Source organism: Ctenopharyngodon idella, chromosome 8 (genome assembly GCF_019924925.1).
Source record: "Ctenopharyngodon idella isolate HZGC_01 chromosome 8, HZGC01, whole genome shotgun sequence".
NCBI classification, from domain to species: Eukaryota; Metazoa; Chordata; class Actinopteri; order Cypriniformes; family Xenocyprididae; genus Ctenopharyngodon; species Ctenopharyngodon idella.
The window spans coordinates 33,329,046-33,345,838 of NC_067227.1; the positions used below are offsets into that span (position 1 = coordinate 33,329,046).

Sequence of the window (16,793 nt, forward strand, 5' to 3'; positions counted from 1 at the left end):
AAACATAAAATAAAATAAAATACAATGTAAAAATACAATAAGTGCGTTACAACATATAAGAGAAGGAAAAAACAATATCTATAAAGTATTATAAACAATAATTGCATATGTCTGAAAAGGAGCAGGATGAAGCAAAAGTGATTTTTCCAACCCCCTATATAACTCTAAATAGTTCCAGTATGTATTGTATATATATATATATATATATATATATATATATGTATGTATGTAGGTATGTATGTAGGTATGTATTATTATATTTTCATAGCAAGATAAATATACATCAATTTCCACTAATAAACAACAAAATGTTTACATTTTGCACCAAACAACCCATCACTCTATAATCACACATCATGAAAAGTTTTGGACCTAAGACCGATCCCTGCGGTACACCACATGCTCATGTATGTAGATTTATGTTCACCAAATTGTTGCCTTTTTCTCAAATAATACTCACCCAGTCCAATCCAACCCCTCTGATTCCTCTCTAGTTTATGTAAAATATCATGATTTATGGTGTCAAATGCTTTCTTTAAATCTATGAAAATTCCCACGACATATTTCTTCTTATCTATGTAATTTGTGATTTCCTCAATTAGTTCCATTAGTAATGTTCCCATAATGATTTATGGAATATTGCCTTAACGTTCACATAACCAAGAAAGCTTTTAAAACGTTTTATAAATAATAATATTTTCATAAATTAAACGTTAGAACATATTTCTGTGAGCGGTGAGGTCTGATAACCCTAATCTACAGAGGAAAGACACGATTAATAACGCCTCTGATGTTATCCATGACTCAGTTTTGTCGAGTATTTTCTTGTTTTTCTCACAGAGATGATGTAAGTGTTGTGGCAGTAGAAACTCTCTATGAGCGAGACATCAGATCCCCATTGATGTGAAGACATAATTATCTTGAAGCTTTAATAGATTGAGCCTCAAGGGCTCGTTTACAGTCTCACTTTATACTTTCATCCTCAGAAAGAGAGAAAACTAATGACAGTCTGAATTTAGTGGACTGTTTCTTTAACACAAGAGTCACAGCAGAGCTGAAGAAATGAGCAAACACTTTAACTCTCTGTGTCTTGAAGATCAACATGTACATTCTTTGGGTTAATCAGCTAATTACTTGAAAGCTATTTTTATCACTAAATAATTGGTCATGTGCGTCTGTTTCAGAGGGTTTTTAGAAAGCGAGACAAGTTCATTGTGTGAAAACACACGTAATGATGCAGATATTTGCTTAGTTTGGTTTTCTTTGATCACCAGAACTTTATCAAAGATGATTTCATAATTTTCCTCTTGATGGTTTGGATTTATTTGACTGAATTAAGATTTAGTTTAAGGTTTATAATGGGTCTTTGTCATGTTTTAGGCCTATTTTTGTGAAAATATCAGTATCACATGAACCATGGTGTTTCACTGCAGATCTGGAAGTTCTTCACGCTGATCTGAGTTCAGATGTTGGACCAGAATCAGTGTTACTACACCGTGTGCAAAACCTGCCAAAGAAACCAATGAAGAACAATCACTCCACAATATAATGACCAAAACTGCTTTTGTGACATAAATTTCTTCAGCTGATAATCCAAAGAGGTTTTATGTTAATGTGACAATTCTTCCATCCTGGTTTATTTCAGAGACGGATCTCTGTCAGAGCAGCAGGTCTGATGTTCTTCTGCTGGATCTGCTGTCTCGTTCATGACAGTAATATCACACACAGTCTGCTCATGACACACACGGAGCACACGGAGCCCAGAACACGTGAAGCTCACGCTGGCTTCTGTTCGAGGTTCATCTCTGTACCTGAGAAGCTCTGATGTAGCTCAGTATGTAGGACAGATTCTGAGCGCGACATTATACAAGGTTATTTAAAGACATGACAAAAGTAGGCTAAGTGTCACGTGTCGAGTCCCGGACGAAAAACACAGAAAGACAAGTCAAGCGGGATGATGAAAGAGTTCCTCAAGATTAATAAACGATGGTGATATTGAAGATAATTGTCTATGAATTCAGCATTAGAGGTGGAGGTTTAGTGGTTATACACAAAAAATTAAAAATCCTCCCATGTATAAAACACTGTATGGGTCATTCTACAGAACTGGTGCAATCTGCTGTCCCACAACCAAAACACACATTAAAAAGCATTTAAGTATTCAAATTATAGATGTTTACTAAGATTCTTCTATTATCTATTGAATCCCACAATAATATTTAAAATATCAGTAAGATTAATATATATAAAATCATCATTTATTGGTACTTTCAATTGGGAGGAGTCTGTCCCGAACCCTGACCCCTAAACTTACACTTGTGAAAATGACATTGAAATAATTTTATGCAATTTTTCCATTTTTTATTTATTTATTTATTTTTTAAATATATATTTCTAAATATATTTTATTTTTAAATCATGAAACTTTATGTAAAAAATGTGTCCCTCGTGTTCATGTCACTACTGAAACAGTGTGTGTTTTTCATTGTCTGAGACTGATTTTAACACACTTCTACATTTCTGATCAGGAAATATTCCTGTGTTCCTCTCATAGCCTCTCTTTCACAGTAGATAGCTCCATCATTCTGAGTTAAATGTGTTCAAAACTCTGAAAATCTGTGTGGAACTTTAAGGAACGTCACTAACAAACACCTTTTTCTGCAATTAAACAAACTTTTTTGGGTGTTATTCCATTAAATTTAGTGTTTATGTGTGTACAACTGTTCAGAACTGTGTTAGCTAACCATGTGCTGATTAGCATCTTTGAGAAAAGTGTCACTACCGAAACAGTCATTACCGAAACATGTCATCATTGTTTTGGTAGTGACAAAAGGAACACATAATCATTTATTTGGGGGAAATAAACAATTTTAGTACAGTTATGAAAATCATTAGTGTTTTAGTATGTGAGTTAAATTGTTTAATGTGATGTGGTCACTACCAACACATTACTGTCACTACCGAAAATGTGCAGTCACGACCGAAACATGGGATGTTTAGTCAAAAATAAAGTATACTGAATGATCAACTAAGATGTTATTATAGTGTTTGGTTCAGTGTTTATTCAAACTAATGAAATCTTCACTTTGAAATCAGTTTGATAAACTTTATGACTTTTACAAAGAAAGATTCAAAATACAACAAATTTCATAAATTACACTTGAAATATTGTTAAAATTGTAATTGTTATTGATTTACCTGTGAAAAGTTTTTAAAAATACACTTACGAGGAAGATGTAAACAAAATCTCAACAGGTCAATGTGACCCTTCTTATTAAATGATTTATTATTGTGTTTCGGTAGTGACAAATTTGGGGAGAGGAAAAATATTCCAAAACTTTCTGAAAATACAATATGAGAATTAACTGTACAATTACTAGAAATGATGTGTAGCTTGGATATTATACAATTTGCACATACAAAATTAGTTTTTTCGACTCTGACTTTGAACCAGTTCTGTAGAATGACCCTTATATGCTCAAAGTTAATTCATGTAAGCCCGAAGAATCAGATATTAAGACGTCAGAAGACGTACATTTTACTGAGCAGAGAAATCAGGGTTTGGAAGAGTAAAACTGCTGTTTTAAAGCAGACTCATAAGACAAAAACACAAACATGCAGAAAAAACACAGTATCTGACTGACATCTGACTGGTTCTGGGATCTGTTTGTGTGTTGGGGTCAGTGTCAGAAAGACTTGTGTCCATGCATTTGTCACATGATGAAACACAGTAAATATACCCACGCATTTCCAAGGTAAACGGCCATCAAACAAGAAAATAAATAAAGGGTCGACTGGTTTCATCCATCGGCTTGTGAGAAGTGACATTCTGATTAAAGATCTCACATATATAAGAAAGAATATATAACTAATAACTAAGAAAGAAGTTTCATTCTGACTTGAAGGACATTTCAAACGAGACTGAAGTAAAGCGTTGGGTTAAGAAAGCAAAAGAGTGCAACAGTCCAACAAGGAAATGAAGGAGTGAAACACACGGCGCTCCTCTCTGAGTCACCGAAAACACTCTGAGCTCCAGCCAATCATCCGCCAGAGAGAACAAGCAAAACCAGGGGAATTCCTCCATCACTTCATTCTCCAGACGTCATTCACTTACTCAATCACACAGTGGCAAAATATCAAAGCAAGTGCCATTTATTACAAAGAAAAACAATCGTAGTGAAGAAATATTTGCTAAATCATCTCTGAAGCGCACCTGACTCAGTTTTTATGAGATTAGTTGTGATGTTACGCTGCTGATATTTCTGTCTGAAGTGGTTTGAATCATCATCACATGACTGAACGTCATTGTAAAACGGCACTTCCGCTCTGAGGAAAGTTTCATCACACGAATAAATCACTGAATCTGAAGTCCGGAGGGAAAAACAGGGACAAACACTCGAGTGCAACAGAGGTTTATTATCAATTATGCTCTAAGGACATCAACAAGCTTTATGCTATTGTAATATGAATATCAAATTTCACTGCAATAAAGTGCAAATCCCTTTGACTGTACATTTGTTTCATTTACTAGTGTATCGTGCCTGTAAAAGAATCAGAAGCCCTTGAGTTCAAACCGCACACATGTAAAGTTGAACTTAAACTACACAGAGCTGAAGATTCATCATCATCATCACAAAATAAACTCGACTTCAAGCTAATGTCGGTACAATATTTCTAAACCGTTACACTTCAGCTCATGCTGTGCAATGACTATTGGGCCAATGGTTTGGTTTTTACAGCTCGTCCGGGTTCAAAGATCACAGATTCAAAACCTCGTGCCAAACAGAACCAGTTCATGATCCAGATTAAGAGATGCTGAGGAAATGTACAGTAACAAAAAAAGAGGCATTCACATGAACACGTGGCACAATCCAGTAACACAGAACAGTCCCGATATTACAGCCTGTGCATAGGAGGAGTAAAAGCACTTATGGTATCTGCAAACATCAAGCACATCATCATCATAATGCTCGTTTACGCTGGAGGGGAGCGATGACAGCGTTCCAGTGAACCGGCGGGTCCTACCGTCTTTGCATAGAGATAGTAAGAGAAAGCAAACCCGTCGACAAGCGGCAAGAAACACAGAAGAAACCCCAGCAAAGATGGTAGGAGCTGCATGCCGATGATCCGGAGCCGGAGCGTCACTATCTGTGCAGCAGCACGAAGGCCTCCAGCCGCTCGGGGATGTTGCCGCGGTACGTCAGGCCGTGTTTGACGATGGCGCGCGCCGCCAGACACTGCAGCGTGGTGTGGTTGATGGGCTGGATCAGGTTCTTGGCCATCTCCTTCTCGTCCAGCAGGTCGCACGCCGTCTGCTTGAAGGAGTTGGTGCTGTCGAAGTGCGTGCCGCAGGAGATCAGCAGGTTCATGATGTCAGGGTGGTTGTTGGACGCCGCCACGTGGAGCGGGCTGTTGTCGTCCTCGTCCCGGCAGTTGACATCTGCGCCGCACTCCAGCAAGATGGACGCCACCTGGAAGGACGGGAACTTGCAGACGGGGTAGCGGCCCACGCAGGTGGTGTTCCGGTCCACGGCCAGGTGCAGCGGGCTGAAGCCGTTCTTCCCGCAGGCCTGCAGCTTGAGGAACTTGTAGATGGTCTCCTTCTTGAAGTGGTCCTGCTCCACCGTGCACGGCACTTTCTCCAGCAGGCAGATGAGGTGCAGGATGATGGACAGCACCTTGCTGAGCTGAGCCGGGTCCGGGCCGGGCCGCTTGACGGCGCGCTCGATCTCCAGCACGCTTTTGCCGAGGATCTCCATGAGCTCGTCGAAAGACACGGAGGTCCCCAGCAGGCCTTTGGCGCGGTCCTGCAGCATGAAGGAGAAGAGCTCGGCGAAGGACAGCAGGCTGCTGGCGGTCATGGGGCTGAGCGGCTCCAGGTTGCTCTGCTGCATGTCCAGCGCGTACTTCCACAGCTTGATGCACCTCTCGAAGTTCCCCGAGTCGGCGTAGACGGCTCCTCGGTAGCGGATGTAGTAGGACGTGTCGGGGTGCGACGGGCCGAGGATGCGCTCGCGGATGAGCAGCGCCTGCATGCGCATGTCGTCGGGATCAGCGATCAAGCTGTCCAGCTCCTCCGCCGTGTTCACCTCCTTGGTGTAGTCGTACGCCATCACCAGCTGCTTGGGCTCTTCCTTGGAGAGCACGTGGTTGGAGTCGCCGTGTCGCAGATCCATGGCTCTCTTCCAGTATTTCAGCGCTCCCAGCAGATCCCTCTTTTTATCCACAAACGTGGCCCCCAGCAGCTCCAGAGCGTTGATGCGCTCCGTCCGGCCCGTTTGCGGGTGCTGCGTGAGGAAGTCCACGATGTTGGTGTGGCCCGTCACGCTGGCCGAGAGCAGCGGGGTCATTCCGTAACCGTCCTTCTCCATGGTGGCGCCGTACTTCAGGAGCATCCTCATGATCTCCAAGCTCCCGGATTCAGCGCAATCGTGTAAAGCTGTGTTACCTGAAAGACAAAAAGCACAGAGAACGGAAGTCGTCAGGGATCCATTGATGAATACGACAGTAAATACAACAAACACTGGATGAGAAACGGCCAAAACCGCCAGAGATGCACAAAAACAGCTGTTAAAGGGTTAGTTCACCAAAAACTGAAATTTCTGTCATTAATTCCTCCCCCTCATGTCGTTCCACACCCGTAAGATCTTCATTCATCTTCAGAACACAAATTAGGATATTTTTGATGAAATCCGAGAGGTTTATGACTCGTCCATAGACAGCAATATAATCAACACTTTCAAGGTCCAGAAAGGTACTAAAGACATCGTTAAAACAGTCATGTGACTGCAGTGGTTCAACCTTAATGTTATGAAGAGACGAGAATACTTTTTGTGCGCAAAAACAAAACAAAAATAATGACTTTATTCAACAATCTCTTCTCTGTCATTATCCTTACGCAGATGACACAGTGAAGGCTTCCGTGTTTACGTCCGAACGCCGGCTCAGTATTGGCCAAAGCTGATCATGTGATCAGCACGACACATGCGTGTGATGCTGACGCAGGGGCCGGCCAATAATGAGTCGCCGTTCTGACGATGAACCTGGAAGTGCCGGATGTAAACAACGTAAGATAATGACACAGAAGAGAAGAGATTGTTGAGTAAAGTGGTTATTTTTGTTTTGTTTTTGCACACAAAAAGTATTCTCATCTCTTCATAACATTAAGGTTGAACCACTGCAGTCACATGACTGTTTTAACGATGTCTTTAGTACCTTTCTGGACCTTGAAAGTGTTGATTATATTGCTGTCTATGGACCAGTCATAAACCTCTCGGATTTCATCAAAAATATCTTAATTTGTGTTCCGAAGATGAACGAAGATCTTACGGGTGTGGAACGACATGAGGGTGATAAATGACAGAAATTTCATTTTGGGCTGAACTAACGCTCTAGTTCCCTTAATTTGGTATTATATTGGGGGTGGAAATGAATAAGCTTGGACTTGGTGCTGGTAACCCAATGCACAGGACAATGGTGACACCACAATAAAAATATTCATGATTCTAACACTGCAAATAGAGAAAAATACAAATATGCTTTCACTTTGTCATTGACTAGATATATTTAAAATAATGTAGGCCACTTTTTACTGCTAACATAAGACATTTGGCATTATCAGGACCCACAAATATTCCCCCACTGCATTATTATACATTATATTCAACATTTTATATAGTAGATTAATGTAGTACCGAAACTAAAACTTTTTGGGTGAACTATCCACGATACATATCATTTCTTTTATGTATTGCAATATTTTGTGACATGATATATTATTGCGCCCCTACGCCTTATTGGGACATTACTTGTCCCTGTTCCTCAAGCCCTAACCCTACATTTTATTCCCACTATTAAATAACCATAAGGCACTTTATTTCCATTTTTTTATTTATTTTCTCACCTCTATATTGCCTCTCCGTGCTGATAATTGATAGGGAAAAGGAAAAAGAATGAGTTTGGAGAAGATGGATTTGAATTAGGCGAGTGATTCTGTAATTCCAGGTACATTTGGTGTCCAAAGTCATTATCTTTTCTGCTTTTTTCAAATGGTCATATTTTTTATTATTTCAATAATTTGTTACTCATTGTCATGGATCACAAGATGTTACAGGCCTTAACAATATAATATTTTGTTTAAAAAGTGTCTTATATAGCTGAAAATGATGATTTCTTGTTGTCCGAATTAGTCAGTGTCAATTCTGTTACTGTCAAACTCTGTTACCAAGCCAGAGTAACAGTGTTGACAGTATGTAACAGAACTGACAGTCATATGCAGAGAAACACACACACACACACACACACACACACACGATTGTCAACACTGTTACTCTACCATGGTAACAGAGTTTGACAGTAACAGAACTGACACTAATTCAGACTAGTGCTGTCAAAAGTACCGAATTCAGTACCAATCAGTTCTGACTTAGCACCGAAGTCGGTACTTTTGATAACTCTAGTCCAAATTAGTCAGTGTCAATTCTGTTATCATGGTAGAGTAACAGTGTTGACAATCGTGTGTGTGTGTTTCTCTGTTCACTGTCAGTTCTGTTACATACTTTCAACACTGTTACTCTGGCTTGGTAACAGAGTTTGACAGTAACAGAATTGACACTGACTAGTTTGGACAACAAGAAATCATGATTTTCAGCTATATAAGACACTTCTTACAGAAATTATTATATTGTTCTGGTCTGTAACATCTTGTGATCCATGACAATGAGTAACAAATTATTAAAATAATTAAAAATATAACCATCTGAAAAAAGCAGAAAAAAAAAAAAAAAGACTTTGGACACTAAATGTATCATTCAGGCAGATATTGAAGCTAACGCCCCCCGCCTCACTCTCCACACCCCTCATCCTGTTATCAGACAGGTTTCTTTTGTAATTTTCTCTGGCTCAATCAGTCACTGGTGGGCGGAGCTACTGTAAATATCCTCTGCCAACAAGGCAAGCTATTGGCACTGATATGATACCTTTGACGCTCTTCCTGTTGACGTCGGCTCCTTTCTCCAGCAGGTACTGCGCGATCTCCCGGTGGCCTTTATAGCAGGAGATCATCAGGCACGTGTGTCCGTGTCTGTTGGCCACTTCCAGATCGGCCTTGTGCTCCACCAGGTATTTGACAATATCCAAATGTCCGTCGAAGCACGCGGCCCTGAGCGGGGTGGAGTTCGTGAGAGTCGTGTTGTTGACAGAGGCACCGTGTCCCAGCAAAGACTGGACGACTTTCAAATGTCCGGCGGCCGACGCGGCCCACAGTGGCGGCGCTCCCTCGATGACCTCGCCGTCGAAGTTCACAGAGCCGCCGATCTCCACGGGAGCGCAGCAGCACTCGATCAGGAACTCCACCAGCTCCAGGTGTCCATAACGGGCCGCCATGAGTAACGGCGTGGCTCCGTTGGTCTTCTCTGCCATGAGCTTCATGACGTCGTGATCGCTCTTGTTCTCCAAGAGTTTCTGGAGGAGCCTCAGCTTGCCGTCTCTGGCGGCGTTAAAAACAGCCGTTTTTAAATCCATGGCACAGGGTTTCCCTGCGGCTCCGTCCTGCAGACAAAACAACACAAAATCAGACATCTTAATGCTTTACTGTTCCCACACAAGTTTACATTGTTCTTGTGAACATCTTGCAATTTAAATCAGTTAATAATTGATGAAGTTTACACAGTTATTGAACTGAACTGAATCAACAAGTCAGCTTTCAAATAGAAAAATTCAAATTCTGCTGCAATCAGTCATTATTCTCATCAAGAATAGTGTCAATGTTGCAAAATTCGTCAATTATGTTGGGTTGAAAATGGACAAACCCAGCGATTGGGTTGTTTTAACCCAGTGGTTGGGTTATATGTTTTCTCAACCTGCTGGGCAGTTTTATTTAACTCAACTACTGATTAAAAAATGACTACATGTCTATCTTAAAATGAACTCAAAATATGTTGGAATTTAAAAATCAAACACATAATTACTAGAGGCAACAATAATAATCAAAAGGTGAACATTTATTAATAAGCAATTGAATAAAAGTATGTTTAATTATTATTCATGAAACTTAAGAAATGTTCATTTAACAAACATATTAATAAATGTTCATTTCCAACATACTTTGGGTTCATTTTAAGTGAGCAATACAGTAACTTTTAAACAATAGTTGAGTTAAATAAAACTCCCCAACAGGTTGGGCAAACATTTAACCCAACCGCTGGGTTAAAACAACCCAATCGCTGGGTTTGTCCATTTTCAGCCCAACATTTTTTAGTGTTGCTTCTTATATTTTCCTGTTTATTACTGTATAAAGCGCTATAGTAATAAATCTTGACAAATAAATCACATGAAATATCGATTGGAGTGTAAATGTTTTTATCATGTGACACTGACACATCTACACTGTAAAAAATTTTGTTATTTTTTCACTTTTGTCAAATCAACTTAGATAATTAGGTTCAGATAACACAATATCTTGAGTTTCTGTTGATTAAACCAATCGCCTTCATTTGTATTAAGTCAAATTTTTAATTTCAATGAACTCAAAATTTTAAGGCAACTTACTTTTTTTCAGTTAAACCAACAATTCCTTTTTACAGTGTAAGTATATAAGCACTTACTATATAATGACGATCGATTATACATTTTAGTGTCATTATACACCAATACCTGACCAATCACCATCAGCTATTCCAGAATGTCATTATTATTAATATTATGATCAGTGTTTGTGTCATATTCACTGTTCAGTGTCAGAGTTCGGGATGTTTGACACCAAACAGGAGTATTTATCCAGCTAGATGTCTCTTGTTTTCTCTCAGACCCTTAAATTACGCTCGTGTTTCGTTTTCTGTGGTTCTCGGAGGCCGCAGCTCTTACCGCTCGCGCTGGATCCTTCCCCGCCTCGATCGTGTCCGTTAACGGCCCGTTTGTTCGGTGTTGTCAGACACACAGACCGTGACGGTACTTTAGCTCATGTCGAGTCCAAATAATACAAAAAGATAAAAATAGAGTCGCTGCGGCTCTTCCTCCCCCGCTTCCTGTAACATCGAGCGCGATCCTCCTCATCAAACAGACGCGATCATTAAGACATAATGAGCTTCACGGAACAAACATAATTCTGGTTTTATGTCCATTTCTGCCTGTAATCAGTTGTAACTTTCAACTCGACGAATGTTGCTCTACTGCTGATTTTTCCAGTCTGTAACAGAAGGTTCCGCCCCGCTGTGAGTGATTGACAGCTAGACGGTCCAATCACGGTCTCGTCCAAACCTTTTCCATTTAAAGGTAAACGAAAACAGTCACGACGCGAGACCGAGTGCTTCTAATAACGCGGACGCGCACATCACGGTTCTGACGGATTTATGAAACACCGTTTAACTCATTAATGAGAGACTAAATCACAGAAATGAACGAGGCAACAAATATAATCTTCCTCCAGATTTGCCTGTTCACTGCAATATGTGTCTCCTCACAGCGCCCGCTAGAGGCCACGCGAGAAACACCATACTGTTGTGATGATGAGAGATTATTGTAATATTATATATTTACTTTGCTTGTTTTATGATCTGTTTCATATTTATATCTGGGTTATGACTGTAGCTATATTGTTGTTTTTGTTGCAGAACAGAAAAATATAAATATAACTGTCTAGGCTGTGGTATTCTTTAAAGTACATAATAATACACTTATAATGTCTATTTATCAAATCGCTACACGATATGGATTGATGTGTCTTCATCGTTTAATGTGTTTTTGATTGATTATGCTTTTACGCAAGTCATTACAGTAACATAAATACAAACAATAGAAGTATAAAACATAGCATTTGTTCTCTAAATCAATTAATTACATCATCAAATCAAATAATTACATCAGAACTACATCAAAAGGAATGTGGTTTTGGAAATTGTTGATGCATTTGAACCATTTCATAGGTGAAAAGTATTCCCTGCTGGAAAGAAAGCTAAAACCAGCCTAAACCGGTCTTAGCTGGTCTGGCAAGCTGGTTTTAGAGGGGTTTGCACACTTCTCACGTCAGACCCAGCTAAAACCAGCTGAACACTGGCTTAAATTCTCTAAAACCAGCTGAACACCAGCTAAAACCAGGTGAACACCAGTTTAAACCAGCTGAACACCAGCTTAAACCAGTTTAAACTAGCCGAACACCAGTTTAAACTAGGCTTAAACCAGCTGAACACCAGCTTAAACCAGCTGAACACCAGCTTAAACCAGTTTTAACCAGTTAGGACCAGCCAACCAGCATAGACTGGTTTTAGCTGTTTTTTTTTCCAGCAGGTTACATGTTACAGAAAAACAAAGCTGAAATATCGGCTTTATTAATTCACAATAATCAGAACAATGAAATAACAGTAATTTTCATCTTTTCAAAATATTCACACGCAATATGTTGGTATACTGGAAATAACGATTTCACATAAATAACCATCATATTCACAGCCTGCCTGTCTACCCACGACACCGCGACGTCACATCAGAACATAGCAGCAACTCTCAGAGAACCTTCCAGAAACACCAATGTAGAATAAGTAAAAGCAAGTTCGGTTGGCTTTTATTTTGCACCGAATGGAAAAAAAAACTGAGACGAAAACAACTTTTCTTTTTTTCAAGTAATTCTATCTGCAGATAGGAGCCCTCGGTTTGTCGTCTAATGACCCCTGGTGTTCACATAGAGTCACTGCAGGCAGTAGCAGTGATGGGAACTGTTGCTCCCCACCATCCCTGAAACACCAAACCATCACTGAAGCTTCCAGATTCCTTCAAATACTGAACACATCCCTCTGTCACACACCACCGGTCAAATGTTTGGAGTAATTAAAGGTGCAGCGTGTAAATTTTAGAGGCATCTAGCGGTGAGGTTGCGAATTGGCTCAGTCCACCGCTTACCCCTCCCTTTTGAAGCACATGGAGAAGCTACGGTGGCTGACACAAGACAAAGATGTTGTCGTCTGAGACAGAAGAGAGTAGCCAGTCAAGCAAACACACTCTGTAGAGCAGTTTGTCCGTTTAGGGCTACTGTAGAAACATGGCAGCGCAAAATGGCGACTTCGATGTAAGGGGACCCGCGGTGTATGTAGATAGAAATGGCTCATTCTATGTTAATAAAAACATAATGGTTCATTATGCAAGGTCTTTATACACCACTGAAAACATAGTTATGGATATTATATTGCATGTCTGTCAATAGATCCTCATGAATATTACACACTGGACCTTTAAGATTTCAGAGGGTTTTTGAAAAAAGTTTTTTCTGCTCACCAAGACTACATTTATTTGATATAAAAAAAAATAAAAAAAAAGGAAAAATATATGAAAAATGTGAAATATTATTGCAATGTAAATTATCTGTTTTCTATGTGAATATATAGTAAAGTGTAATTTATTCCTGTGATCTAAGCTGAATTTTCAGCATCATTACTCCAGTCTTCAGTGTCACATGATCCTTCAGAAATCCGAAAACATGAAAACAGTTAATATGTTTTCTGAAGGATCATGTGACACTGAAGACTGGAGTAATGATGCTGAAAATTCAGCTTTGATCACAGGAATAAATTACACTTTACTATATATTCACATAGAAAACAGCTGTTTTACATTGCAATAATATTTTATAATTTTACTTTATTTATGATCAAATATTAGCTTTTCAAAAAATTTTAAAAAATCATAATTATTCCAAACTTTTGACCGGTAGTGTAGAACCCCTTTCATATCGCTGAAGAGCAGATGTCAAAAGGTCAATAAAAGCTGCAGAAACGTGTGCATTCGTCTTTCTTTCATCTCAGCCCTCTTCGGGTCTCTGTTGCGCAGACGTCGATTGTCTCTTACAAAAGTTCATGTCTAAATCTCTGTGGACTCGATCCGCTCCAAGCGAGAAGGTCCCGGCCACGGCGGTGCCAGCTGATGCAGGGCGGGCGGTTTGGGATCGTCCGCGGCCGGGGATAGAGTGATGGTCACCGGGACGGGAATCGAGAGGCTGACGGGCGGCGGGGATCCGGGCGTCGTGACCAGTTTGGCTCCGAGCTGCCCGACCCGCTCCTCCAGTGCCTGGTTCCTCTGCAGCGTCTCCACGTAGCTGAGCTGCAGCTGCGCCTGGTACTTCAGCACGCGCTCTTTCTCATCCTGCCAGGTGTGGCGCTCCTGAGCGAAGGTGAGCGCCTGCCGCTCGCGCTGCTGCCGCTCCAGGTGCAGCTCGCCCTGCAGACGCTCCAGCTGACGCCGCAGCTCTCCCGCCTCCTGCCGCTGCGCTTTGGCCTCATCGCTCTGCAGGCTGAGGAAGGTGTCGACGGTGGCGCTGAGGGGTGTGAGCGCGGTCAGGGGTTCGGGCGTGCGGGGCGAGTGCAGTCCGGCCCACGGTAAACTGCTGCTGCCGCTGATGGCGCTTAGAGCCGCGGCGCGGTCGTTCCTGCAGCTCAGCTCGCTCAGAGCCCGTTTGAGACCCAGAACCTCGGCCTCGAACACCACCAGCTTGTCACGCAACATCGACACCTGCAGAGACACGAACCACCGCTTACAGCATGTGTGGAGTCATTTGAGCAGTTTATATCAGTTAAAACATAGCAAACACTGGGTATGAGAATGTGTGTACCTCTGTCAGCGTTCTCTTCAGTTCTCCTTCACATCTCTCCAGCTCTCGGCTCTTGTTGGCGTACGAGTCCTTCAGGCCGATCATGGTCTCCTCGCGCTCCTTCAGCTGGGCGTTGAGCTCCTTCAGCTGACCCCTGAGGGCCACCATCTCTCCGGCCCGCTGCGTCACCTCATTCTGACTCTCCCGCAGCTGCTGCTTCAGCAGAGAGATCTCGCCCGCCTTCTGACACAGCTGCTCAACGCAAAACAAACACAAGTCACTGTCTGTGAACCCCTTTGACTGAAACCTGAAATACTTTCAGTCAATATAATGAAAAAAAGTTTGGAATAATTACGTTTTTTTAATGTTTTGAAAGAGTCTATTCTGCTCACTAAGGCTGCATTTATTTGATCAAAAATACAGTAAAATTGTGAAATATTATTCCAATGTAAAACAGCTGTTTTCTATGTGAATATACACCGATCAGGCATAACATTATGACCACCTTCCTAATATCGCGCCGGTCCCCCTTTTGCTGCCAAAACCCTGACCCGTCGAGGCATGGACTCCACTGGACCCCTGGAGGTGTGCTGTGGTATCTGGTAAATTGCGTCCTGTAAGTTGCGAGGTGGAGCCTCCATGGATCAGACTTGTTTGTTCAGCACATCCCACAGATGCTCGATTGGATTGAGATCTGGGGAATTTGGAGGCCAAGTCAACACCTCAAACTCGTTGTTGTGCTCCTCAAACCATTCCTGAACCATTTTTGCTTTGTGTCAGGAGCATTATCCTGCTGAAAGAGGCCACAGCCACCAAGGAATACCGTTTCCATGAAAGGGTGTACATGGTCTCAACAATGCTTAGGTAGGTGGTACGTGTCAAAGTAACATCCACATGGATGGCAGGACCCAAGGTTTCCCAGCAGAACATTGCCCAAAGCATCACACTGCCTCCGCCGGCTCGCCTTCTTCCCATAGTGCATCCTGGTGCCATGTGTTCCCCAGGTAAGAGACGCACACGCACCCGGCCATCCACGTGATGTAAAAGAAAACGTGATTCAACAGACCAGGCCACCTTCTTCCATTGCTCCGTGGTCCAGTTCTGATGCTCACGTGTCCACTGTTGGCTCTTTCGGCGGTGGACAGGGGTCATCATGGTCACCCTGACTGGTCTGTGTCTATGCAGCTCCATACGCAACAAACTGATGCACTGTGTATTCTGACACCTTTCTATCAGAACCAGCATTAACTTCTGGAGCAATTTGAGCTACAGTAGCTTGTCTGTTGGATCGGTCCACACGGGTCAGCCTTCGCTCCCCACATGCATCAATGAGCCTCGGCCGCCGATGACCCTGTCTCCGGTTCACCACTGTTCCTTCCTTGGAGCACTTTTGATAGATACTGACCACTGCAGACCGGGAACACCCCACAAGAGCTGCAGTTTTGGAGATGCTCTGATCCAGTCGTCTAGCCATCACAATTTGGTCCTTGTCAAACTCGCTCAATCCTTACGCTTGCCCATTTTTCCTGCTTCTAACACATCAACTTTGAGGACAAAATGTTCACTTGCTGCCTAATATATCCACCCACTAACAGGTGCCGTGATGAAGAGATGATCAGTGTTATTCACTTCACCTGTCAGTGCTCATAATGTTATGCCTGATTGGTGTATAATTTAATTAGTTATTTAGAACATTGGTGCTCGATTACTGACAAATATTTCATATTTCTTTAATAAATGTTGTATTTTGATTGTTTAACTCATGATCTGCTGCTCCTCTCACCTCCCACTTGGTCTCCTCCAGCCGGGGCAGAATATCCGCCTGCTCCTTGCGGTAATCCAGGCACTTTCTCTCCAGCTCCTCTCTCTGGGCGAGCAGGGCGCTGATCTCCTCCTGCAGGCGGCCCTTGTCCTGCTGCAGCCGGCCGATGTGCGCCTGCAGGGCCTGTTGCGTGCGCTGGGCCCGATGGGTCACCTGCTGCAGCCGGCCGGCGTAGTTCTGCCTCAGCTCCTCCATCTCCCGCTCCCACACGCGCTGCTTCTCCTCGAACACCTGCACGATGGCAGCCTCGCTCTGGTCCAGATTACGCCGCATGTGAATCACCTGCAGAAGAGCATTGTGACGGCATGAACAGTTTGTTCTTGTTTTAAGCACGAACTCACTTTATTTTGCTGGAATCTTGCATTTCACGTACACAATTGTAACGGAAAGGATCTTTTT

General features: G+C 42.1%; 2 protein-coding genes across 3 annotated transcripts in view; both read right to left on the minus strand.

Annotated features, from left to right (window-relative positions):
- Positions 1-4,396: 4,396 nt before the first annotated feature.
- Positions 4,397-11,210, minus strand: fem1c (fem-1 homolog c). The gene is made up of 3 exons (XM_051903429.1): positions 10,864-11,210; positions 8,979-9,549; positions 4,397-6,448 (listed from the first exon to the last, which is right to left on the minus strand). The coding sequence occupies exons 2-3, from the start codon at positions 9,520-9,522 to the stop codon at positions 5,145-5,147; spliced, it is 1,848 nt and encodes a 615-aa protein (XP_051759389.1). The 5' UTR covers positions 9,523-9,549; positions 10,864-11,210; the 3' UTR covers positions 4,397-5,144.
- Positions 11,211-13,536: 2,326 nt separating this feature from the next.
- Positions 13,537-16,793, minus strand: part of lzts3b (leucine zipper, putative tumor suppressor family member 3b) — an 18,657-nt gene continuing 15,400 nt past the window's right edge. For both annotated transcript variants that reach the window (XM_051904442.1, XM_051904441.1), the window contains exons 4-6: positions 16,356-16,676; positions 14,594-14,824; positions 13,537-14,493 (exon numbers count right to left, since the gene is read on the minus strand). In XM_051904442.1, the coding sequence (XP_051760402.1) occupies positions 13,846-14,493; positions 14,594-14,824; positions 16,356-16,676 (1,200 nt within the window). In that variant the 3' untranslated portion in view covers positions 13,537-13,845. The remainder of the gene's footprint in view (positions 14,494-14,593; positions 14,825-16,355; positions 16,677-16,793) is intronic.

What these genes read in the sequence shown, in the direction of transcription:
- fem1c (XM_051903429.1), bottom strand. Translation starts at nt 9,522, where the DNA reads ATGGATTTAAAAACGGCTGTTTTTAACGCCGCCAGAGACGGCAAGCTG. An exon ending in CAACAGGAAGAGCGTCAAAG is followed by an intron (nt 6,449 to 8,978) that starts GTATCATATCAG and finishes TTTGTCTTTCAG; the next exon opens with GTAACACAGCTTTACACGAT.